Source organism: Oreochromis niloticus, linkage group LG5, assembly GCF_001858045.2.
Source record: "Oreochromis niloticus isolate F11D_XX linkage group LG5, O_niloticus_UMD_NMBU, whole genome shotgun sequence".
NCBI lineage: Eukaryota > Metazoa > Chordata > Actinopteri > Cichliformes > Cichlidae > Oreochromis > Oreochromis niloticus.
Genome location: NC_031970.2, coordinates 23,970,461 through 23,990,382, shown reverse-complemented (window position 1 = coordinate 23,990,382; position 19,922 = coordinate 23,970,461). Strand labels below are relative to the sequence as shown.

General features: G+C 41.1%; 1 protein-coding gene across 1 annotated transcript; it reads right to left on the bottom strand.

Annotated features, from left to right (window-relative positions):
• Positions 1 to 243: 243 nt before the first annotated feature.
• Positions 244 to 18,282, bottom strand: esyt1b (extended synaptotagmin-like protein 1b). The gene is given in 53 exon segments (XM_025907331.1): positions 244 to 1,004; positions 1,149 to 1,198; positions 1,431 to 1,533; positions 1,624 to 1,755; positions 2,694 to 2,842; positions 2,924 to 3,070; positions 3,207 to 3,293; positions 3,389 to 3,460; positions 3,556 to 3,651; positions 3,828 to 3,917; positions 4,035 to 4,083; positions 4,303 to 4,385; positions 4,481 to 4,657; positions 5,477 to 5,612; positions 5,775 to 5,869; positions 5,955 to 6,055; positions 6,057 to 6,063; positions 6,413 to 6,550; positions 6,631 to 6,777; positions 6,901 to 6,987; positions 7,403 to 7,474; positions 7,817 to 7,912; positions 8,017 to 8,106; positions 8,196 to 8,244; positions 8,494 to 8,576; positions 8,663 to 8,836; positions 8,938 to 9,115; positions 9,205 to 9,311; positions 9,765 to 9,911; positions 10,003 to 10,089; positions 10,186 to 10,257; positions 10,356 to 10,451; positions 10,539 to 10,628; positions 10,748 to 10,796; positions 10,879 to 10,964; positions 11,230 to 11,406; positions 11,510 to 11,611; positions 11,761 to 11,910; positions 12,008 to 12,094; positions 12,184 to 12,255; positions 12,748 to 12,843; positions 12,955 to 13,044; positions 13,138 to 13,186; positions 13,371 to 13,453; positions 13,674 to 13,850; positions 13,941 to 14,061; positions 14,655 to 14,710; positions 14,875 to 14,964; positions 15,131 to 15,203; positions 15,296 to 15,369; positions 15,481 to 15,615; positions 16,527 to 16,568; positions 17,594 to 18,282. Coding segments are annotated over 53 exon segments (5,487 nt in total). The 5' UTR covers positions 17,957 to 18,282; the 3' UTR covers positions 244 to 976.
• Between the last annotated feature and the right edge of the window lie 1,640 nt (positions 18,283 to 19,922).

The window sequence follows — 19,922 nt, the reverse complement described above, 5'->3', positions numbered from 1 at the left end:
ATGAACTGAGAATGTTGTTTCTACCTTTACACACATCCTTTCATTCTTTATATTCTGAAATAAAATAAGCAAAAACATTTGTTTTTTTAGATTCACTTAGAAGAGTCAGAGTTTTCATGTACAGTACACCTGCAGTAAACCTACTGTATGAGTAGGATAGCTGCCTCAAACAAGCAATAACAAAGCAATTCAAAAATAAAAAGAGCAAAGTACAAAAGGTAACAAATTTATACAGAAACAGTCTTTTGTTCTGCAGAAATGTGAGCTGTGCAAAATCAGTTTATTTTTGTTGCCATCTTTCCACAAACATTTCCCACCTGATCAATGACCTTTGCAAATATACACAAATTAAACCATAACTGGGGAAATATGTGTAACACATCCTTAGCTGTAAAAAAATAACCATACAAAAACTATTTCCAAAGGCACTCTCAAAAGCTGTGTGGCAAAGTGAAATATAAAAAAATCCACCTTAAGCTGGTAAACAAAACAAGATTAAAATACTGAAATGGCATTAATATTCATGAGTGATACATGAAAATCAACTAAAAGCTATAATGTTGCTGCACTTCAAACAAGATTTAAAACACTCTCACAGCAACAAGGAGCAAACAAAGCAATAAAATGTAACATGACACCTTCAGGCCACTTCATCCATCACTTTCTCTGTTCAGTCTTTAAATTCAATTTCTTCATATAATTTTCAATCATAACTTACTTACACCTTTTTTAACTTAGCTGCTTCTTTCTACTTATCTTTGGTGAGTTGTATGTATGTGGTTGTATGTGAATACGAGAGCTGTGCACTTCTATACTAGATGCTATAACACAGTGAGCTGGGTGTATACAGGTAAGGCTGCCATGCTGGCACTGTGTGCAGAAGTACAGAGGAGAAGGCATCGGTGTGATTAGCAGCAGCAGGATTTGAATGATGACGTTTTCATCGCTGTACTACGGCATCAGCAAGCAGCGACTTCTATTCAGCTTCATCCTTCAGAGTGAACCTGGAAGATGAGGTGGAACAGACATTGAATGATAATAAGAGTTACTGATGATCAATAAAAATGATCAGAAATAATGACCATCAAGCTTGAACATTTGAATAAATGTAAATACAGTCTGGATGAAACCAGATCTCTTCTGCTCACCATTCTGTGACACCAGACACGAGGTCCACCTCAGCCAACTCGAGCTGCACCTAAAGAATGGGAATGTCATGTCAGCATCTGCATAAACACAGTTTCTGCCTGTATTCACAGCATTTCAGAGTGAAAAGATAAAACAAATTTATAGAATGAATGAAATTTACGCTACCAACTAGAGCACAGTGAGGAGATTGGACCCAAATGAATGTCAGTGTGCTGTTTGGCAGTATATTTAAAGCCATGTAACAGATGCAGGAAGAGCTACAAATACGATTTCAGTCTGACCTGTCCAATAACGTCTCGGCTTCTGAATGAAGAGGAGTTATTTTTCACTGAAACACTGAGGCGTCTGAATCTTATCTCGTCCTTAGACAGATCATACTCAAACCTTTAAAAAAATACAAAAAGATTATTACAACACTAAGTCAGATCTTTAGGGATAACAAAACCTACAAAGAAGAAGAAAAGGCAGTGCAACCTTTCATTAAATTCGGGGTTGAGGTCTCTCTTCTTCACTCCTGTTTTTTTCTTAGTGGCCTTGCTTTTATCTGGCAGCAGCATGAGGGAGACGTAGCTGTCCACACCATCCTTATGTTGCGACAACAGACCTCTGTGTGGATAAAAAATAAACAATATAAAAATGAAATATAGCAATGATGAATAAAAGTTAACTGTAAAAATGTTTTAAGACATGCCAGCAGAGGTGGGAGCACTTTGATGTTTGAGTTGTTCATGAACAGTCAACTTCAAAAGCTAAAGTACAACAAACATGAGAAACTCAGAAACCACGTATAAGTTGCAGCTCTCACTCCAAGTGTCCACTGGACAGGGGGTGCATTTCCTAAAGATGCTTCATTGTGTGTCTATTGGTAAAGCCCACAATGTCTATGAATATATTTTCTACCTAACAGAAAATCTGCTACCATTTACATCATTCATACCCTGGATAACTCTATTAAAATCTAGCATCTGTTAAATGAACATAAAGCATTAGCCTATAAAATCAGCGGTCTCACAGTTTGTGCAAAAAGGGTGTCATATCATATAATGGAGACATATTATTTTTCATTTAGTCACTGAGTCCCAGTATGTTAGAGCAATACAGTCCCTTCTTCAATATATGGAGCAGTCAGCATGAAATATTCTTTGAGTTATCATGAATAATTTCCCTGTTTGTGGGTTTTTCCTAAATTGTTAGAGGCCAACAGAAATGCAGAGCAGAATGTTTTTGAATGCAACAATATACAGACATTTCTGATGGACTCAGGTGTGTTTCCATCATGTGCTGAATTCAGTTTTCGTACAGCCACATCAGAAGATGTGCAAAATGAATTCAAAATGATCTTTCTGTCAGTATAAAGTTGGTGAAAATAAACCTGAATTTCTTTTATGACCTGTTTTTGACCCCACACAGAAACATGGTAAGTTTATGATGAAGTTATGATGAGGTTGTGTTAGAATATTAAAAACACCTTCCTTTAACACAGCCTCAGATGCATAATATTCATATGCAGCACTCGTGTGATTTAAATGTTTTGTTTCACACACCTGCAGGCGTGAACGATGACAATGAGCTTTCTCTCTTGCGAGGCGTATGAAAGTGACAGCTTCACCTGCCCGTTTCCAGAACCGCACCCAGAAGCAGCACAGGGCAAAGTCCCTGCACCAATCAAATCCGTCATTTTGGATGCCAGTATCTATAAAACACATCCAGGATAACAGTAAGAGGGTGCAGTAACAAGTCCAGTCATTTGCTTTTATCTGTCAGATGTTATCACCTTGAGTTCAGCCCTAAGCAGGATTTGACTTTCAGGTGATGCTCCATCCAGATGGAACCACTGATCCTGAACCAGCTGTGGCTCTGCAAGCAGATTCTTGACAGGAACCACCAGAGATCCCATTGGCTGGTCCCAGCCACTCGACAACTGCGATGCAAAAGACAGTGAGAATGAAAATCACCCAATATTAGTACTCTTACATATAAGCAAATTAAATCTGTACATACAAATGAATGCAAGGAGTATCGCAAAATTTAAAAACAGATGTAGATAAATATCTTACTTTCACCACAAGCATCTGATGCTTAGGATCATGGACCACAAAGTAGAAAGACTCATTCCACTGAGGACTGGTACAGCGGTCACAGAGCTGATAAAGTGTGATGACATGATAAGATTAATATAGCAGTAAAAAAAGCAATTATCACACCGAGTTGCAGAGCAGCATGAGAGAAAGAGCCTCACTTTGGTTTTGTGGGCTGTTTCACCAAGAACAAGCTCAGCTCCGGCTTTTGGTTCTTTTCCGCTCTTCTTCAACTATGAAGCAAAAGAGAGGCAGTCAAGTTACACAACACGTGGGACCGTTTCTGTCAACTTGCGCACAGTGTGTCAATAAACTGCGGGTGACTTACAGATAATGAATGTGCTCTGTCTATATGGACAAAGAGCAGAGCTGCAGCAGGGACAGCTTTGTTCTTAAAAGTCTGGAGAGACTGAAGCTGCAGGACCTGTGGCATGGAGCACAGCAAGTTAGGTCAGGTGATTTTTTTGCAAAGTGAATATACCTCATGTGGCGCTATGTTGCTAAACAGCATTCTAGGAGGCCAGAGGCATATCACTCCATGCTTAAATGAACAGAGTGAGGCCGAACTGAGTGAGTTTATTAACACGGTGCGGGGCCCACCTGCTCCAGTCTGGCTGTGTTTGACACTGCAGGAACCCACTCCAGTATCAAGTGAACTCGTCCAGATTTCACATCCTTCAGAGTGTACCACTGCAACAGAGACAGTTTCTGTTAGAGAAGCATGGCAACACCCTTTGTATGAGGAAAACAGGCAACGCTGAGTTAAAACAGACAGGGTGTGGCTGAAGGTTTGCGTGAGTGACTAACCTGATCTGTGTACTGTGATCCTATGACCTCATTTAGCTTAATACTGAATCTGTGAACACGAATACAGGCAAATGATTAACAACAATAAGGGTTTAAGTTCACATAATAAAACCATGTTTACTTCAGGCTGACTTCCAGATGTCAGCAGTTTTAATGACATCGGAGACAAATAAAACAAAAATGTGTTATCTTTCATTTTCCATAGCTCGAGCTAATTATGTTTTAGTTAACACAGTGCAGATCAAAAGCTATATTGCAGGAAACACACCTTCCTAGGAAGTCATCAGAATCTATATCCTTATCAAATGCTTCAAACTTGATCTCCTGGATGCTGTGCCCATTCAAAACGACCTGTTCAAAAGTAAGAGAAGCAAACATTAATTTAAAAAAACATACTTTAGGCAAATCAAAGCTCGGATAATGAACAACAACCATAAACAGCTTACCTCATACATTTCGTTCCATGTTGGGTTTAGATTCTCCTTGATAACATGGCTCTTGAATGTGACCTCGCCTACGTTGATCTTGACATAGGGATCGCTCTTGCCCTTCACCATGCCCCCCATCAGGTTATCCTTTGCAACCAGATTCTGGGCCTCCAGCAGGTGAATCCTCAGGAGCCCCTACAGCATGAAGACTGCAAGTGTTATACAGGAAGTACCACAGAACAGAGCATACGTTCATTGGATTTATTAAGTCTGTATAGATTTCAGTGTGATCCAGATCATTTCTGTCCTTCCCACAAATGACTGGAAAACAGGAATTTCTTGCTTCTTCTGTCACTTTCATAGATAAATCTTTAGAGATAAACAAATCTTTGATTGATGGTTAACTACTTAATGAAAACCTGTTTTTCTTGTTCAAATTAGCAAAGGATCCATCATTAAGAGCATCCTACATTATACATCCTTCCTTAAAGCTGGTATGACGCAGGTTCATAGGCAGAAGTTCAATATTCTGCAAATAAGATAAACCAAAACAGCAGGGGGAGCCATTCTAGTAGAGCTTAAAGTAAAACAGCAAGAGGAAGAAAGGAAATACTGCTGTTTGGAAAGAGACACGAGGGGCTGTTTAGAAAGCCACATGATAAGTTGAATCGCAGCAGCATCCGTTTATCTAATCATCACCACGGAATATCTGGGGACAAATGGAATCGCTGGGAAGACATTGTCTAATGTGAGTTAATGAAAAATCACAGGCTTAATGGAGCCCTGCATTTCAAAACATTCGAATGTCTAAAGACCTTCATCAGGTTTCCTCGACTGATACTGCTACAAAATCATCAGGATAAATTTAGGCAGGGGTGGGAAGGGGGCCTGTGTGTTACAACACACTGCTTTTCTAAGTGTTAATGATCTGAATATGTATATATGAAATCAAAAGCAAATTACACAATACTGCTTTCCTTTGCATGCTGATAACAAAGACAGAACTACACCCACCTCTTGAGCAAAGCCCTGGCTCGGGGTTGTGTGTGGTGGAAGAACCTGAGCAGGTTTGGGGATTTCAGGAACCACTTCTGCCTTTTTAGTGTCAGTGGGAAGACCTGCCACTGTGGCGTGAGCAAGATTGCCCAAACTGGCAATTCATTCATATCCAAACACAGAAAAAGCAGAAGAAATTTTTTTTTTTCTCGTTATTTTTTTTTGTCCAAATTCTGTTTGTTTGAGACAAACATGACAAAAAATATGAAAAACTGAAAGAACAATATAGTTGTGTTTGCTGTCACATGGAGCTCACCCCTCTGTTTGCTTTTTCTGTGATTCAAAGTCTCCTCTGTCTGCTGTGTGGGGCTGTGTGCGGTGCTCTTCTGCATCTGCTGGCTTGTCCACAAGCTGAGCAAAATTACATTAATGTTATGAAGACGAAAACAGACATCTGGGGCAGAGTAACAACTGACTATTGTGTGACGTGACTCACTGCAGCAGGAGGGGATGGGTCATGTGCTGGTTCAACGTGAGGAGCCATCTCTGTAACAGTTGCAGGATTTGCTTCAGGTTCTTTAGGCTGGTTTGATACTGCAACAGACCTAAGAGCAACATTATTCTTAAAAAACATGAAAGTCTGCAATAAAGCTTGTCAGACATAAAACCATCTGAATCCTGTGTCCTGTGCAGTCCTAGTCTATGTCTTTACACAGTGGGATATGACTTCAAGGAGCGCATTTACTCTCCTATACCTTCACTCACCAACAGGGAGCACACTTAATATCTTCCATTTCTTAAGCTTGTTTAAGTTTAAAGGTGTATGTACTGCTTATTTTCCTCAGCAGCACTTCTAACTTTGGTTTTTAACTGTTTCTGAATAAGACTACAGTCTCGGGTACAGCAGCATTAGCTCCAACATTAGATCATAGATTTCACACATAAATGACTCACTTGTGTGTTGGCATCTCTGAACTTTTTTTCCTCCTTGCCAGCTGCTGCGGATGCCTTTTCTGTGGGGGTGATGGTGTCCTCTTTCTTTACTGCGGTCACAGTCGGCCGTGGAACTTCAGCCATCCTCGAGTTAAGAATCTGTTAACGACACATTTCCAGTTGGGGTTTCTTGATGTCATTAACAGTAGCACTAATGTAGGGTATGCATGTCTTCATACCTTGAGCTCAGCCCTCAGGAGGAGCTCGCTTTCAGGTAAGGCTCCATCCAGAGGCATCCACTGGTCCAGGACCAGCTGTGGTTCAGAGAGGAGCTGTCTCACAGGAACTACCAGAGATCCCATTGGCTGGTCCCATGCACTGGAGAGCTACACAGACAAGGACACATTTATGATATCAGTCAGAACTTGAGATGATGATGGCAGCAGCCAGACTTTGAATGCTGTTGTATTGTAGTGTGTATTGGACTATAACAAAGTTAGTACATTTACCTTTATGATGAGCATCTCCTCTTTGGGATTGTGCACCTTGAAGAAGAATCCTTCATTCCACTGAGGAGCTCTGGTGCGATCGCACACCTTCAGACAGAAAATGGATAAAGAATGATAAGAAATTATTTCTCCTTAAAAAAAAAAGGGAAAATCATCTGTTTATTCCCAGAAACAGTAAATTAGTTATCAGGAAGCTGTGATAGAGACTTTACCATGACATCAGATTAAGTAAATGAAGAAGATGCTGATAAAAAATATAGACTGGGGGATCCAGCACATACCCCATGAGCTCAACTGCCCAGAATGGGGAGTTCCCAGATGGAGCATTAGCTGGATGTCATTCTCCTACTCTCTCAATATTTCCTGTCTGCCTCTTTCAATAAATGCTCAAAAATACATATCTAAACAATTATAATATTATAGATCAATAGCTGTGATAGTGAGAATAAGCCCTAAACTGGCCAAAAAATGTGTTTCTGTGCACGTATTATTAATTTCATACCTTAGTTTTGTGGACTGTGTTACCAAACACCAGCTCAGCTCCAGCCTTGGGCTCCTTTCCACTTTTTTTGAACTGTACACAGAAAGAAAAAAGATTAGATTACATGAATAGTTTGAATTCTTTTCATCTATTTTCTTAACTTCTCCAATTCAAGGGTGGTCAGAGTTTATCCCAACAGACATTATTCTCCGTAATTATGAGATCCAGCACTTTCTTAAAAAATATCAAACATTTCTGAATCACGTCATAAAATCCAACAATGACTGTCATTCATCAGCTTTTATTCAGTCTTTCCTTTTTAGTAAAGTGTTACTAGTTAAAAGTGGCAATTTTTCACTTTATACCAGTAAAGGAACTCATAATGAAACTGTCTATTATAGCGATTCTCACTGTGCCAAATTGTAAGGGACTCACAGGCAATGAGTGCGCTCTGTCCACATAAACAAAAAGGAGTGCTGCACAGGGAACAGCCTTGTTCTGGTAAGACTGGAGAGACAGCAGACGCATTACCTGCAGTGGAGAATCAAATAAAAAATACATTAGTGACTCAGCACCGATGTGCACAGTGAATCAAAGTAGGAGCATTTTGTTTGTGTACAAAAACATGCACTAACTTGGTCTAGGCTGTTATTATGGGACACTGTCGGAACCCACTCCAGGATCAGACGGACACGGCCGGACTTTACATCATTCAAGGTGTACCACTGAAACAGAGGTGCTCAATCATTGGATTACAGTCTATAAATGCACCAAGCGTACACACATTTCGGAAGAAAATATATAAAATACCCACCTGGTCCAAGTACTGGGAGCTGATTATGTCTGCCACACTGATTTTGAATCTAGTCACAACAAAGAAGATTATGCACATTATGCAAAAGTCCTTAACAATACTGTTTCAACTATTCTGCATTTAGAAACACTATTTTTTACTGATGCACTGTGATAAACATCACCTCATGGTGGACTTACAATGTTTTTGCCAGTATAGACATTTGTTTACCATCGCTATGCTCAGGTAGTTATCTTTGTGTGATTTGGCGCCTCTGACTCAGTTCTGAACAAGTGGAGACCTCGACATTAGCCCTTACCTGCCCAGGAAGTCATCTTTATCCATGTCTTTATCATACAGCTCCACTTGCATTTCCTGTCCTGACTGAGGCCTCAAAACCACCTTAGAGAGCGTAAACAAGTTTAGTCAAAGTCACAGATGTTAGGTGATAACAGGTCTTCTGATTTTATGCAGCCCCTCAAACACACCTCATACATCTCATTCCAGACCGGGTCGAGGTTTTCCTTGATCACGTTGCTCTTAAAACTGAATTCTCCGACACTGATCTTGGCGTAAGGGTCACTCTTGCCTTTTGCTATACCCATCACTTTATCTTTGGCAACAAGACTCTGGGCCTCCAGCAGGATGATCCTCAGCAGACCCTACAGGGGGGGATATTTTCATCCATGCTGCTTTTTAACAAACAGGATTTTGTCGTGCCCTGCTTCTTGTATCTGCTTCTGTAGGTGTGTTGTGATGTTACCTCACTGGCAAAGCTGATGTCTGGGGAAGTATGAGGGGGCTGTGTTATGGCAGGACTTGGTGATTCTTCCATCTCATCTTGAATCAAATCAGCTGCAGGTTTTTTGGCATCGGCATCTTCATGCGAAGTCACCGAAGAGACAATAGTCTCCACGGGAGGAGTGTCTACTGAGCTCGACCTAAAAACACAGCGATTAGAAATAAGCCATGTTTAGAGGGAAATCTGATGGCTAAACAGAAATAGACTTTACTGAATGAATAATCTTACTTGAGTGTTTTGTCTGTCTCCAGTTTCTGCTTAGCGGGAGAAGGATCTGGCACCGCAGTTGCCTTAGTTTTATCAGCGGGAACAGGACATTTGCTTGGAATCAGCATCTGTAATTAAATGTCCATTGTTCTAAATTAACTATGTAATTTATTACATAGTTGTCACACCCATTGCAAAAACTAATTTCATTAGGGCAGAGGGCACAACAGCAAGAATAACAGCGAGAGCATAGAGCAGGCAACGACATGTCACACACACCAGGATACTAGGAGCTGGAGTGGAGGTGGGTTGCAAAGCAGCTTGCAGGGGTTCCACAACTAAAGCGGCTCATATAGTGTGTCCTATATGAGGTTTTCCAGTTGGGCGTGTAGAAAGATGCCAGCTGAGCCTTCAGAAAATGCAGACTGGCACTGAGATCAACTGATATGTTGGGATTGTGGCTGAGCTTGACGCTGTGGCTCACTTAAACTACAACTATGCTTGATTTAGAAGATAACAAAAAACCCCAAAAACAAACAATAAAAAAAGCTGAACTGAAGAATTGACAGAGACTGACACACCTTGAGTTCAGCTCTCAAAAGAATCTGGCTCTCAGGTGAGGCTCCATCCAGATGGAACCACTGGTCCAGGACCAGCTGTGGTTCAGAGAGCAGCTCTCGAATAGGAATAACCACAGAGCCCATGGGTAGGGTCCAGCTGTGGGAGAGCTGGAAAAACACAACGTTTGGTGTTAACAAGTTCTATATGAGAGATCTGTTTACATGAGGATAAGTTTTAAAATACACTGAATCATCTGACCTTAACAAGAAGAATATCCTCTCTGGGGTCACGAACCAGGAAGCAGAATGCCTCACTCCACTGAGGTGAAGTTGTACGTTCACACACCTTAAGAAGAGACAAAAGAATCAACACATAGAGTACTTTGGCAATCTTAGTACTGGAAGAGAAGCAGAAGTATCAGGATGAGGGCTGGAGTCTTACTGTAGTTTTTCGAGATGTTGCTCCAAGAGTCAACTCTGCTCCTACTTTTGGATCTTTTCCACTCTTCTTCACCTGCAGGAAGAGAGAACAGTCGGGAATATTTATTTGGAGTCCAAAGGTCAGCTCCTAGTTCTACAGTCTGTCCTTTAAAGCAGTACTAAAAGACTTACTGACAATCCATCTGCCTGCTCGACAAACAGAAACAGCAGGCCTGCCGAGGGAACTGCCTTGTTCTTGTAGGACTGTTGGGAATAGAACTGAAGAACCTAAAGATGCAGGAAACAAGCGCAGAATATAAATCAAGCTCAGCACAAAGTGTTCATTAATTCGTCGTTTGTTTCGATATTACTGACCTGGTCCAATCTGTCTGACTCTGAGGCTGTTGGAACCCATTCCAGTATCAGGTGTACGCGACCAGACTTCACATCACTGAGCGTGTACCACTGAAAAATAAAGAGAAATCATTATAATGTCTGAACTATCTTTAATTAAGTAATTTTAGAGTAAAATTCAATTTTTCTAAAATGTCATATGTGTCTGTAACACTGTAGCATATGCCCACCTGATCAGTGTACTGAGCATCAATGAGGTCCTTTAGACTGATCTTCAGCCTGCATGTCAACACATACAAGATTAGAATAGATCGTGTAGATGCTAATAAGCATATGTGATGCTTGATTTAAATGTAGTTACCTGCCCATGAAGTCATCCTTCATGTCCATGTCTTTATCAAAGACCTCCACATGCAGGTCCTGGCCTGGAAGCTGGGTTAAAATCACCTGAGGGGCAAACCAAGTTAAACATCTCAAAGGAGCCTCTTCAACTAATTACACTGTAACTAAATAAACTCAGTGTACTCAATCAAAAAGCAGGTGAAGACTCATCTTTTTAAACTCGCATTTAGATTTAATTTCATTTTATTTTGTCGGATTCTCTATTTTCTTGTTTGTTGTTTTTATTTGATGTAAAGCACTTATCTTGAAATCAAATTCCTTAAGCGCAGATCATGCTTTAAAATGTCACCACAATTTTACAGTTTCTTACCTCGTACATCTCGTTCCAGGTGGGGTTAAGATTGCCTTTGATGACTTCGCTTGTGAATGTTTCACCCCCAATGCTGATCTTGACATAGGGGTCACTCTTGCCTTTCACCATGCCTCCCATCAGGTTATCTTTGGGAACAAGATTCTGACCTGCCAACAGGTGAATTCTCAGCAGTCCCTGAAATAAAATTTGTATTTTAAATTTTGAAATAATAAAAAAAAATCCTACCAAGATGCTAAGAGCTATCAAGTGAAAAAAACAAAAAACTGGACTGTATTACCTCTGTAGCGAAGCTAGGATGGGAAGAGGTCTGCTGTGGGAGCTGTTGGGATAAGCTCGAGGACACATCAGATGGAATTCGCTCTTCATCTAACCACAGGACCTTTGGTGAAATGGGGAAAAAGGAGAAGCAGAAAGACAAAAAATCTTAATTGAATTTGGAATTAATTACTTCCTACAATCCACTTTTTTTGTTAGTGTGTTTATTAGACATTATAACAGTGCAGGATTACAGGTCTTAGTCCCATTTACCCTGAGGATCGCATTGAGATAGATGCGACTGGCTGATCCAGAGTTTTCCAACTGGAACCACTGATCCAGAGAAAGATTGGAATTTGATAAGAGACGGGACAACGGGATGGTCAGGTTTCCCAGCGTCTGCACACGGTCAGCATCCTTCACCTAATGAAGAAAAGACAATTTAACACCATCACCCATCAGATTATCAAAGATGAGTTTTAGTGCATAGTAAATGGTACATAATCTCATCATCTACTACCTGAATGTCTATGTCCTGGTTGCGAGGATCGTGGATGAAGAAGGTAAAAGCTTCTTCAAACTCCGGATTAATGGTTGTGTAACAAGTCTAAAGAGAAGATGGAAAAATGTGCATATGACAAAAAAATAAACAAAACATATCAAGAGAATTTTAAATGGCTTTCCCGGGAGATGTACCTTGCTCTCTCTAGTGACATCCTTCACAGATAACTGCACCATGGGATTGGGCTCTTTATTTCCCTTCTTCATCTAAAACATACACAGTTGCCGACAGATATAAATACAGAGTAAGACACTGACATTCTGTAACCAAGAGCAGCACAACAAATAGATTTATCTACTATTATAAGAACATGAGGTCAGTCACAATGAAAGTGTGTGCATGGCTACCATAGCAACTGCACAAATAACTGAAATGAAGCACCGTGCTGCATGGCACAATCAGGAAGTCTAAGTTTGCAAAGGGAAAAAACAATAAGCTGGGGGGTTTTCTTCCAAAGCTTCTGTAACTTTGTTTTTCTTTTAAAATTTATGACAAAATTAAGGAGTCTGAAAAGTGTGTAACAGTTTTGGATAGAGTTACCCATGTTCATCAACAGTGGAACAGATTGAACTGGGTTTCTTGTGGTAAGTTGTGGAATGTGAAACAAATAGCAGTTACAGCTCAGTTTCACCACACACAGGAAGCAGCTCTGAGCTGTGCACGAATGTGGGCACAGAATGCACACTTATTTGACTCACAGGAAGCGCTTCAGCCTTATCCAAATAGATAACCAAGATGGCTGAAGAAGGGAGATCAGCATTCTTGTTGGTGATGCTCTCGTTTCTCTTCAGGACCTAGATGATGATTTTACAACATTTCTTTTAGTGTAATTGTTTGACAACAAACACAAGTCTCCTCAATGATGCACAAAAAGATGATCATCAGTGAAAATTAGACGCTCAGACCTGCTCTAGTTGATCAGTGCTTGGCAGCAAACTCAACCACTCTAGCCTGAAGTGAACCCGTCCAGAATCTGTGTCCTTCAGAGTGAACCACTGGGAAGACGCATTCAGACATACTTTCACCGTCTTATGATTAAAAAATCATCCACAGTGTGGCAAAGATAAAAAAGAAAACTGCTCACTTACATCATTGACAACTATGGATTTCTTCACAATGCCCAAATCCAATTTGGTCCTATAGGAAGGAGGAGTGCAAGACAAGAAGGATTAAAGAAAAATACAGTAGTGCAATTTCAATGATCAACAGAACAGAAAGGAGACTCTGTACATTCGAAGTACTTTTCCCCACCGTTCATACAGGTGACAAATGAAAGGTGACAACATGAGATTCAACCAGGACATGAATTATGCATATGTACCTGCCCAAGAAATCATCCTTGTCTGGGTCTTTGTCATATACCTCAACCTCCAACTCTTGACCAGGTACTTCATGGACAATAACCTGATGTAAGGCACACACATAAGGACATGGCGACTGACAAAGGGGCTTGTATGGAAGCTGTCTGCAGCCTCGTGAATGAAAATGGACAATGCCAGTGACTGACATATCAGTATAAGCCCTCAAATACAGAACAAAGTGAAATGATGTGTGAAAGACAATATTTTCCCAGACCTTTACGTGCTGATGATTTACAAAGAAAACAAAAAACCTTTCTCCTCACCTCATACATCTCCCCCCACTTGGGGGCGTCTGTGTTGTCAATGTGTTTGGAGGTGAAGGTCTGAGGTCCCACCCTCAATATGGCGTAGGGATCAGACAAGCCTGCCATGACCCCTTTCACATAGTTGTCCTTGGCTGCTAGTTTCTGTGCCTCCAGTAGGTGGATGCGTACAACACCCTGAGAGAGGAGAAGAGGTTCATATACTAGTGTTTTAAAGCTTGAAGTACAATTGTAGTCTGAATGTGCAGATGAATCTTCAGGCCTTACCCTGGGCAAAGGAGAGCGTAGCTGGGCCACATGCAGGCCAGGAACCAGCGGGACAACCAGGCGGTTGGGCAGCACCAAGAAGGAGGCGATAGCATCCATAATCATGCTGTCTGACATGACACTAAAACATAGAACAGAGTAATATTTCAGTGGCAGCACTAAAAATCATTTAATTTTCATTGTACAATAAAAGTAAATTATAAAATGACATTTTTAAAGGGAAATGTTGTACTTTCTTTAGTTTCTCTTATAAATATACTGCTAATGTTGCATGCACATCTTAAATATGACAGAAGTTTCAAACAATGAAGTCAGCCTATGTACAGGTAATTCCTCTGAGCCAAACGATCTTGATCAGGATCTTGGTTCTGTATGACGTCAAGCTCACATCACTAAAATGTTCATCTCTTGCAAGCAGCTCTGCCTATGAGGGCAGAAGCCCCGTCCACTTGTCTGTTTATGAAGGGCATTCAATTAGGAGAAATTTGCCTTGAATTTGCAGAAGGGAAGGGAGCTAAAGCTAAACTGTGGGGCTTTACAAAATCACTGCATAGGATGAGTAGGGATTATTTTAACTGTGAATCATGATCATGCAAAGCTTGAATAGTGTACATGGTGTTGGAAACATTTAGTTGGAAACAAGCAGACTTGGCTCCCTTTAAAGGCTATGGTTATTAATAATGTGTAAAGCGAGATTTTTTCCGCATGACTCACTTCAGTCCAGGAATGTCCAACAAATTAGTCAGTCCAGTCCAATTGATGTCTAGTTTCTGGGAAGAGATAAGAAGGAACTGTGTAGAGCAATCTATAAGGACTGATAGCAAACCAATAGCATACAAGACTGTAGGACATGTGTTATTGACAGGAATGGGGGTTGGAAGGTGCAACAAGAGAAGGACTAATGGAGGTGAATTGCAAATATAAATTGACCTACAGGCCGACGGATGAAAAACATAGAGACTGCACCCACAATGGGCACATCTCCAATCAGAGGCTCAAGGATCACTCGCATCATCCCGTGTAGCTGAAGCAAAAAAGAAACAGAAAGGCCAATTATCACTAAATAAAGAAAGGCAGATTTTCTTTGTATTTTACTGAATTCTGGATCTTTAGATTGGCATTTAAAAGCTTTACATGACTAATACTAATGTCACCACATAGTAGTTTGTAGCCTGGATAAGAAGACAAACCTGTATGCCTTTGACTCCAGCTTTGCAGAAGTACCGTTTCACTTCAACATTGATCTCCACGTTGCCAACATAGCTGAAGATATACGCAAAAAAATGTCACCAATATGAGCACCCAGGAAACATTCCAATAAAGGGAGAGTAAAAAGCAAAAGGGTAAAAAGTCACCTAATATACAGATCCAGCAGGACTTGTCCCTTGTCATTTTCTGTGTGTGCCTTGATCCCTACAACCTTCATGGCCTAAAGCAAACATAAAGCACATTTGTTTGAACAGTATAACTCCATCATGCATCTCTTGTGTGGATCTTTGCAGCAAATCCATAGCATTGTTTAAACTCTCAGTGTCGTCACCTTGTCCCCCATGTCCACCTTGGTGAAGCTGAGGGTCTGGAGGTGGCTGCTTGAGGCTCGGATAGAAGGAGCGATGGTTTCTACCAGCAGCTTCTCCAGGTACTGGCCGACAAAGGGCCACACCTGCTGCAGGACCTGGCCAGGATATCAAGCACATGCTTTAATACGATGCTTTTATCTTTCATAAACATAACAGAGACGACTGCTTCAAGTAAACTTTTGCCTTCTGTTTGAAATACCAGAAAGAATGACAGAGACAGCTGGAGTGTACTAAACCTCCTCAGCTGTTAGTGTTCTTGTTTGGGGTCACAACATGCAGTATGACATCTGTGGTCTAGATGTGGTTCTTTTTGCACAATATTAACACCGCTATGTAAACCTGTGCAGTCTTCATACTATTGTCAATGAGAAAGAATCTAAAAACAGAGCACAGTTTGCTTGCGTGCCTCTGACTTTGTGAAAAAAACAAAAACCCCACAGTTGGTTAGAGTCTGGCATAAGTGGAGAATGAGTCATCAGCTGCCTGCTCTTATGGCGCATGAAGCATGAGCAGTAAAGCAATCTGCTGACCTCCCCTCCAGTAAGCAGTCTCAAACCTCTGCTTTGTCGGCTTTCTAACGCTTACGTCTTGTGATCCTGCTATCTCGAATGCTTTTTATTTCTTTATGTCTGTATTAGAGGCCTTACTTTCTCTAGGCTAGAAGAGCTAGAAGGAGATGGGGGTGGGGCTGCAGGGTTTTTTTTAGTTTGGGGAGCTATGTGGCTCCTCCCCTTTCCTGTGAGCCCACTAGGCTGCAATGAAATGGAAATGTTGAGTGGGATGTCTGGCACGGGGCCTCCCCTCTGCAGTACAGAGTGGCCACAATGGTGGGGGTGTGGCCTTTTTTCTACTAAGGTAGCAACAGTATTTATCAGCGAGCACACACTAAGTGTCAATCAACACTACAGCTGGGCTGTTGAACGGCGTGTGTTTGCTGAGCTTGAGGGAAAATGGACAGCTGTACAATAAAATCATGACGAAAAAGAGGAACTCGCTGATGTTTTACCTTATTCAGCCATTCAACCTTCTCAACATCCGGAAAGTTTACCTGAAGGACAGAAACAGAGGGCAGGAACACACTTAAATTGTGTATAGAAACAGATAAACAAACAAGAGGAAAGGGAAATGATTCATTCACAGATGACCGGCAGCTGATATCACAACAGTGCTCTATCCCTGAGGGTTCGGACTGGAAAAGGCTTTTCAAAAACACAACATAATATGGATGAAGCCATGTTGTATAAAAAGATCACTTTAAATGATGTGGCTATTACACAGTCATTTGTGAAGATACTTTGCAATATAAGTGCTTGGAGTGTTTCCCCCCATGTATATTTCATAGGTTTCTCTCAGACAAAGCATTGCCACATGACAACATTGAGAAATCTGTTTTGAACCCTTCAGTGAGGAGATGCATTCTGTCTGGTTATGCACGCAATCATTTTAATCACTCCTGAAACAGGAACCCACAGAACCTCACTTGGGTGTGGCCAGATACTCCTACATGACAGAGGCACATGTGGGTTTCTGAATTTGCATTCTGTCTACAATTACTGCAAAGATGTACTATAGACTGCAGGTCTAGTGTCCTCACACATTCTCCATTCAGTTTTGATTAGACGGTTTGAGTGTTTTTGGAGCTGTTTTTGAAGCAACAATCTCCCTGTGTGCTTTTAGACATGTTTCGTTTTAAAATTAAACACCTGTGCAATGAATTTAGGAAGTGTCTTTGTATGAAAGGAAAAGGGACAGAGAGTTCTGCAAAACATCATACTCCATTGAGGAGCTAAAGAGCAACGGTTCAGCAAAGTTTTTCAAGGCTATAATAGGCTGTGATGCATATAGTTCCATTGCAGCAAATAATAAGTACTGGTTGGGGATAAATCACTCAAAAATACTCATTAGACCCTACAGTAGCCTTTGTAGTGGTATTGTGATTGCATGTCCAGTGCCAGGCTTTGCTTGATTTGTGTAATGTAAGGTTACTCTAGGTCAAAGTGGGCTAAGGGGGAGACAGTGCAGCAGCAGAAAGTTTAATATGCTCTCAGACCATCAGCTACATTCATGTCTTACCCATGCAGGAAGGTCTCGCTTGATTTTGGACACTCTCGTGGATGTGTACTCTTGCTCGTTGTCGAGCAGCTTTATGGCTGACTTGAGGCGCGTCTCCTTGGCTTCTCGGGCATGTTTCCATCCCGTGTAGATCATCATGCCGAACACCAGCAGGCTGGTGCTGACCCGATAGTATCCGGCAAGGTAGACGGGGAGCAAAGCACCCAGGCATTTCCCAAAGGTCCAGAGTACCGCGACTGCACTTATCCCCTTGGGTTTTTCAGTTTCTGCCTCCACGTTACTCAGGGCTTTCTTCTCGTGGTCGCCTGAGCTCGGACACTCGGCGCCCTTGGATTCGCTCGGCTCCGGCTTGTCGCTCTGCATTATGGTTATCTTCTAAAACCACTAAAGTACCGCAAAGCTGTTCGCTGAATGATATTTGCTATCTTGAAAACGGTGATCGAACTTCCCTAACACTTAATCTGCGGTTTCATGACTAGTGCGAGCTACTGTCTGAACAAACCCACCGCTGCTGCGCGTCAGCTTTACGAGCACCGCCGCTAATTCGCCGTTCGCGACTGTTGCATCTTATACGGACTACAATAAAATGTGATTGCGATCGCTGGATTGGATCGGTGGTATTGATTGATCTCGGAGAAGTCCCCGATAGCTGCTGCTCACCCAGTCCCGTTAGCTGGATGAAAACACGCCCACTAAAAAGGCGTTTTTGACTGCTTGCTGCGTCAGACTACCCAGTCACTGTTATTACTGCAGCATTATGTAGAAGTTCAGAAGTTTTTTTTTTATAATCAAATTATCCGAAAAAATGGTATTTATTTGTCTGATGAAGCACAGACCACCCATTAACTAAACAATACACGCTTGGAAATAGTTCCGACAGCTTTATCATCTCTCCCCAAACCCCCAAATAACGCACAGGCCATTGTCATAATGATTTCAGTAAGAAGGGTTGGATAGTAACTAATTACATGTAATTAGGATTACGTTATCAGATTATACAAAATAAGTAGTATAGTAAGTAAAGATGAACTGTGATACATTTGCAGTTAGATTATAATTCAGTTAAGAATTGTCTTGAACACACAAATGTGGAAACACTTTTGCATTTGAAACTGCTTGAAGTCGATATTTTTTCCTCCTCTTAGCACAAAATGAATCACTTTCTAAGAGACACCACGTGCCCACACTTTTCATTAGTCATCATGCGGTTTCTAAAGCATGGCCACTTTATTAAGTATATAATACCCTACCCCCCACACCGAGAACTGCCCCAGTTCTTGGTGGCATAGATTCAACAAGGTGCTGGAAACATTTTCTTCAGATTTTGGTCCATATTATTATATCAGATTTGTTGGTTACACATCCATGATGACAACCTCTCGATCTACCAAAGGTGCTCTCATGCATTGCGTTGTGATGACTGTGAAGAGAATTTGAGTAAAGTGAACTTTCATGTTTAAGAAACCAGTTTGCTCTGTCCTTTATGACATGAGAAGACAGGCACACAATGGACATGATAGGTTATATTCAGGTAGGGTATATGCCACCAGTGATGCACAATTGGTCCTAAAGGCCCAGAGAAAATACACCTCTACACTGTTACACCCCCACAAACACGAACCACTGATAGAAGGCACGATGGATCCATACTTCCAGGTTGTTTGTCAAGCTCCAACCCTACAAACGAGCAGAAATCGAGACCCATGAGACCAGGAAATACTTTCCAAACTTCAGTTGTACAATTTTGATGAGCCTATGCAAATTTCAAACCGTTTGCTGTCCGTTGCTGGCTGGAGTGGTACTAATGTTATCTGCTGCTGTTCACCATTTTATTTTCAGAGGTGTCCTTCTGCATACCTTTGTTGTTAAAAGTGGTTATGTGGTTTCCTGTTACCTTCCTTAAAGCTTGAAGCAGTCTGGCCATTCTGCTCTGACATCTGACTATTTTACAACCACTTTACAACTTTTTATTCCGCCAATTTCAATGACCACTTTGAACTAGACATTTGGATGAATGAGCAATTAAACAAGCATACCTAATAAAGTGGGTATATTTTAAAAGCTGGTACGGGCTTGCATTTGAACCACTTTCCCCCAAATAATGCTGTGATTAAAGAAAATGTTTTGGTTCCACCATGTTTAGTATGAAGGTCCAATATCTGCAATATCTGGTTTTGAAGTAATTGTTTTCAGAAATATTTACTTTGCAGTGGATTACATAAATACTAAACTGACAGTAACTAAATACAACTTGAAGCAGTCCCACCAGGCCCCCAGAGTGTGAAGTCAACGCCAGATACTTAAGCTGTTTAAAGTGCCACACGGCCAT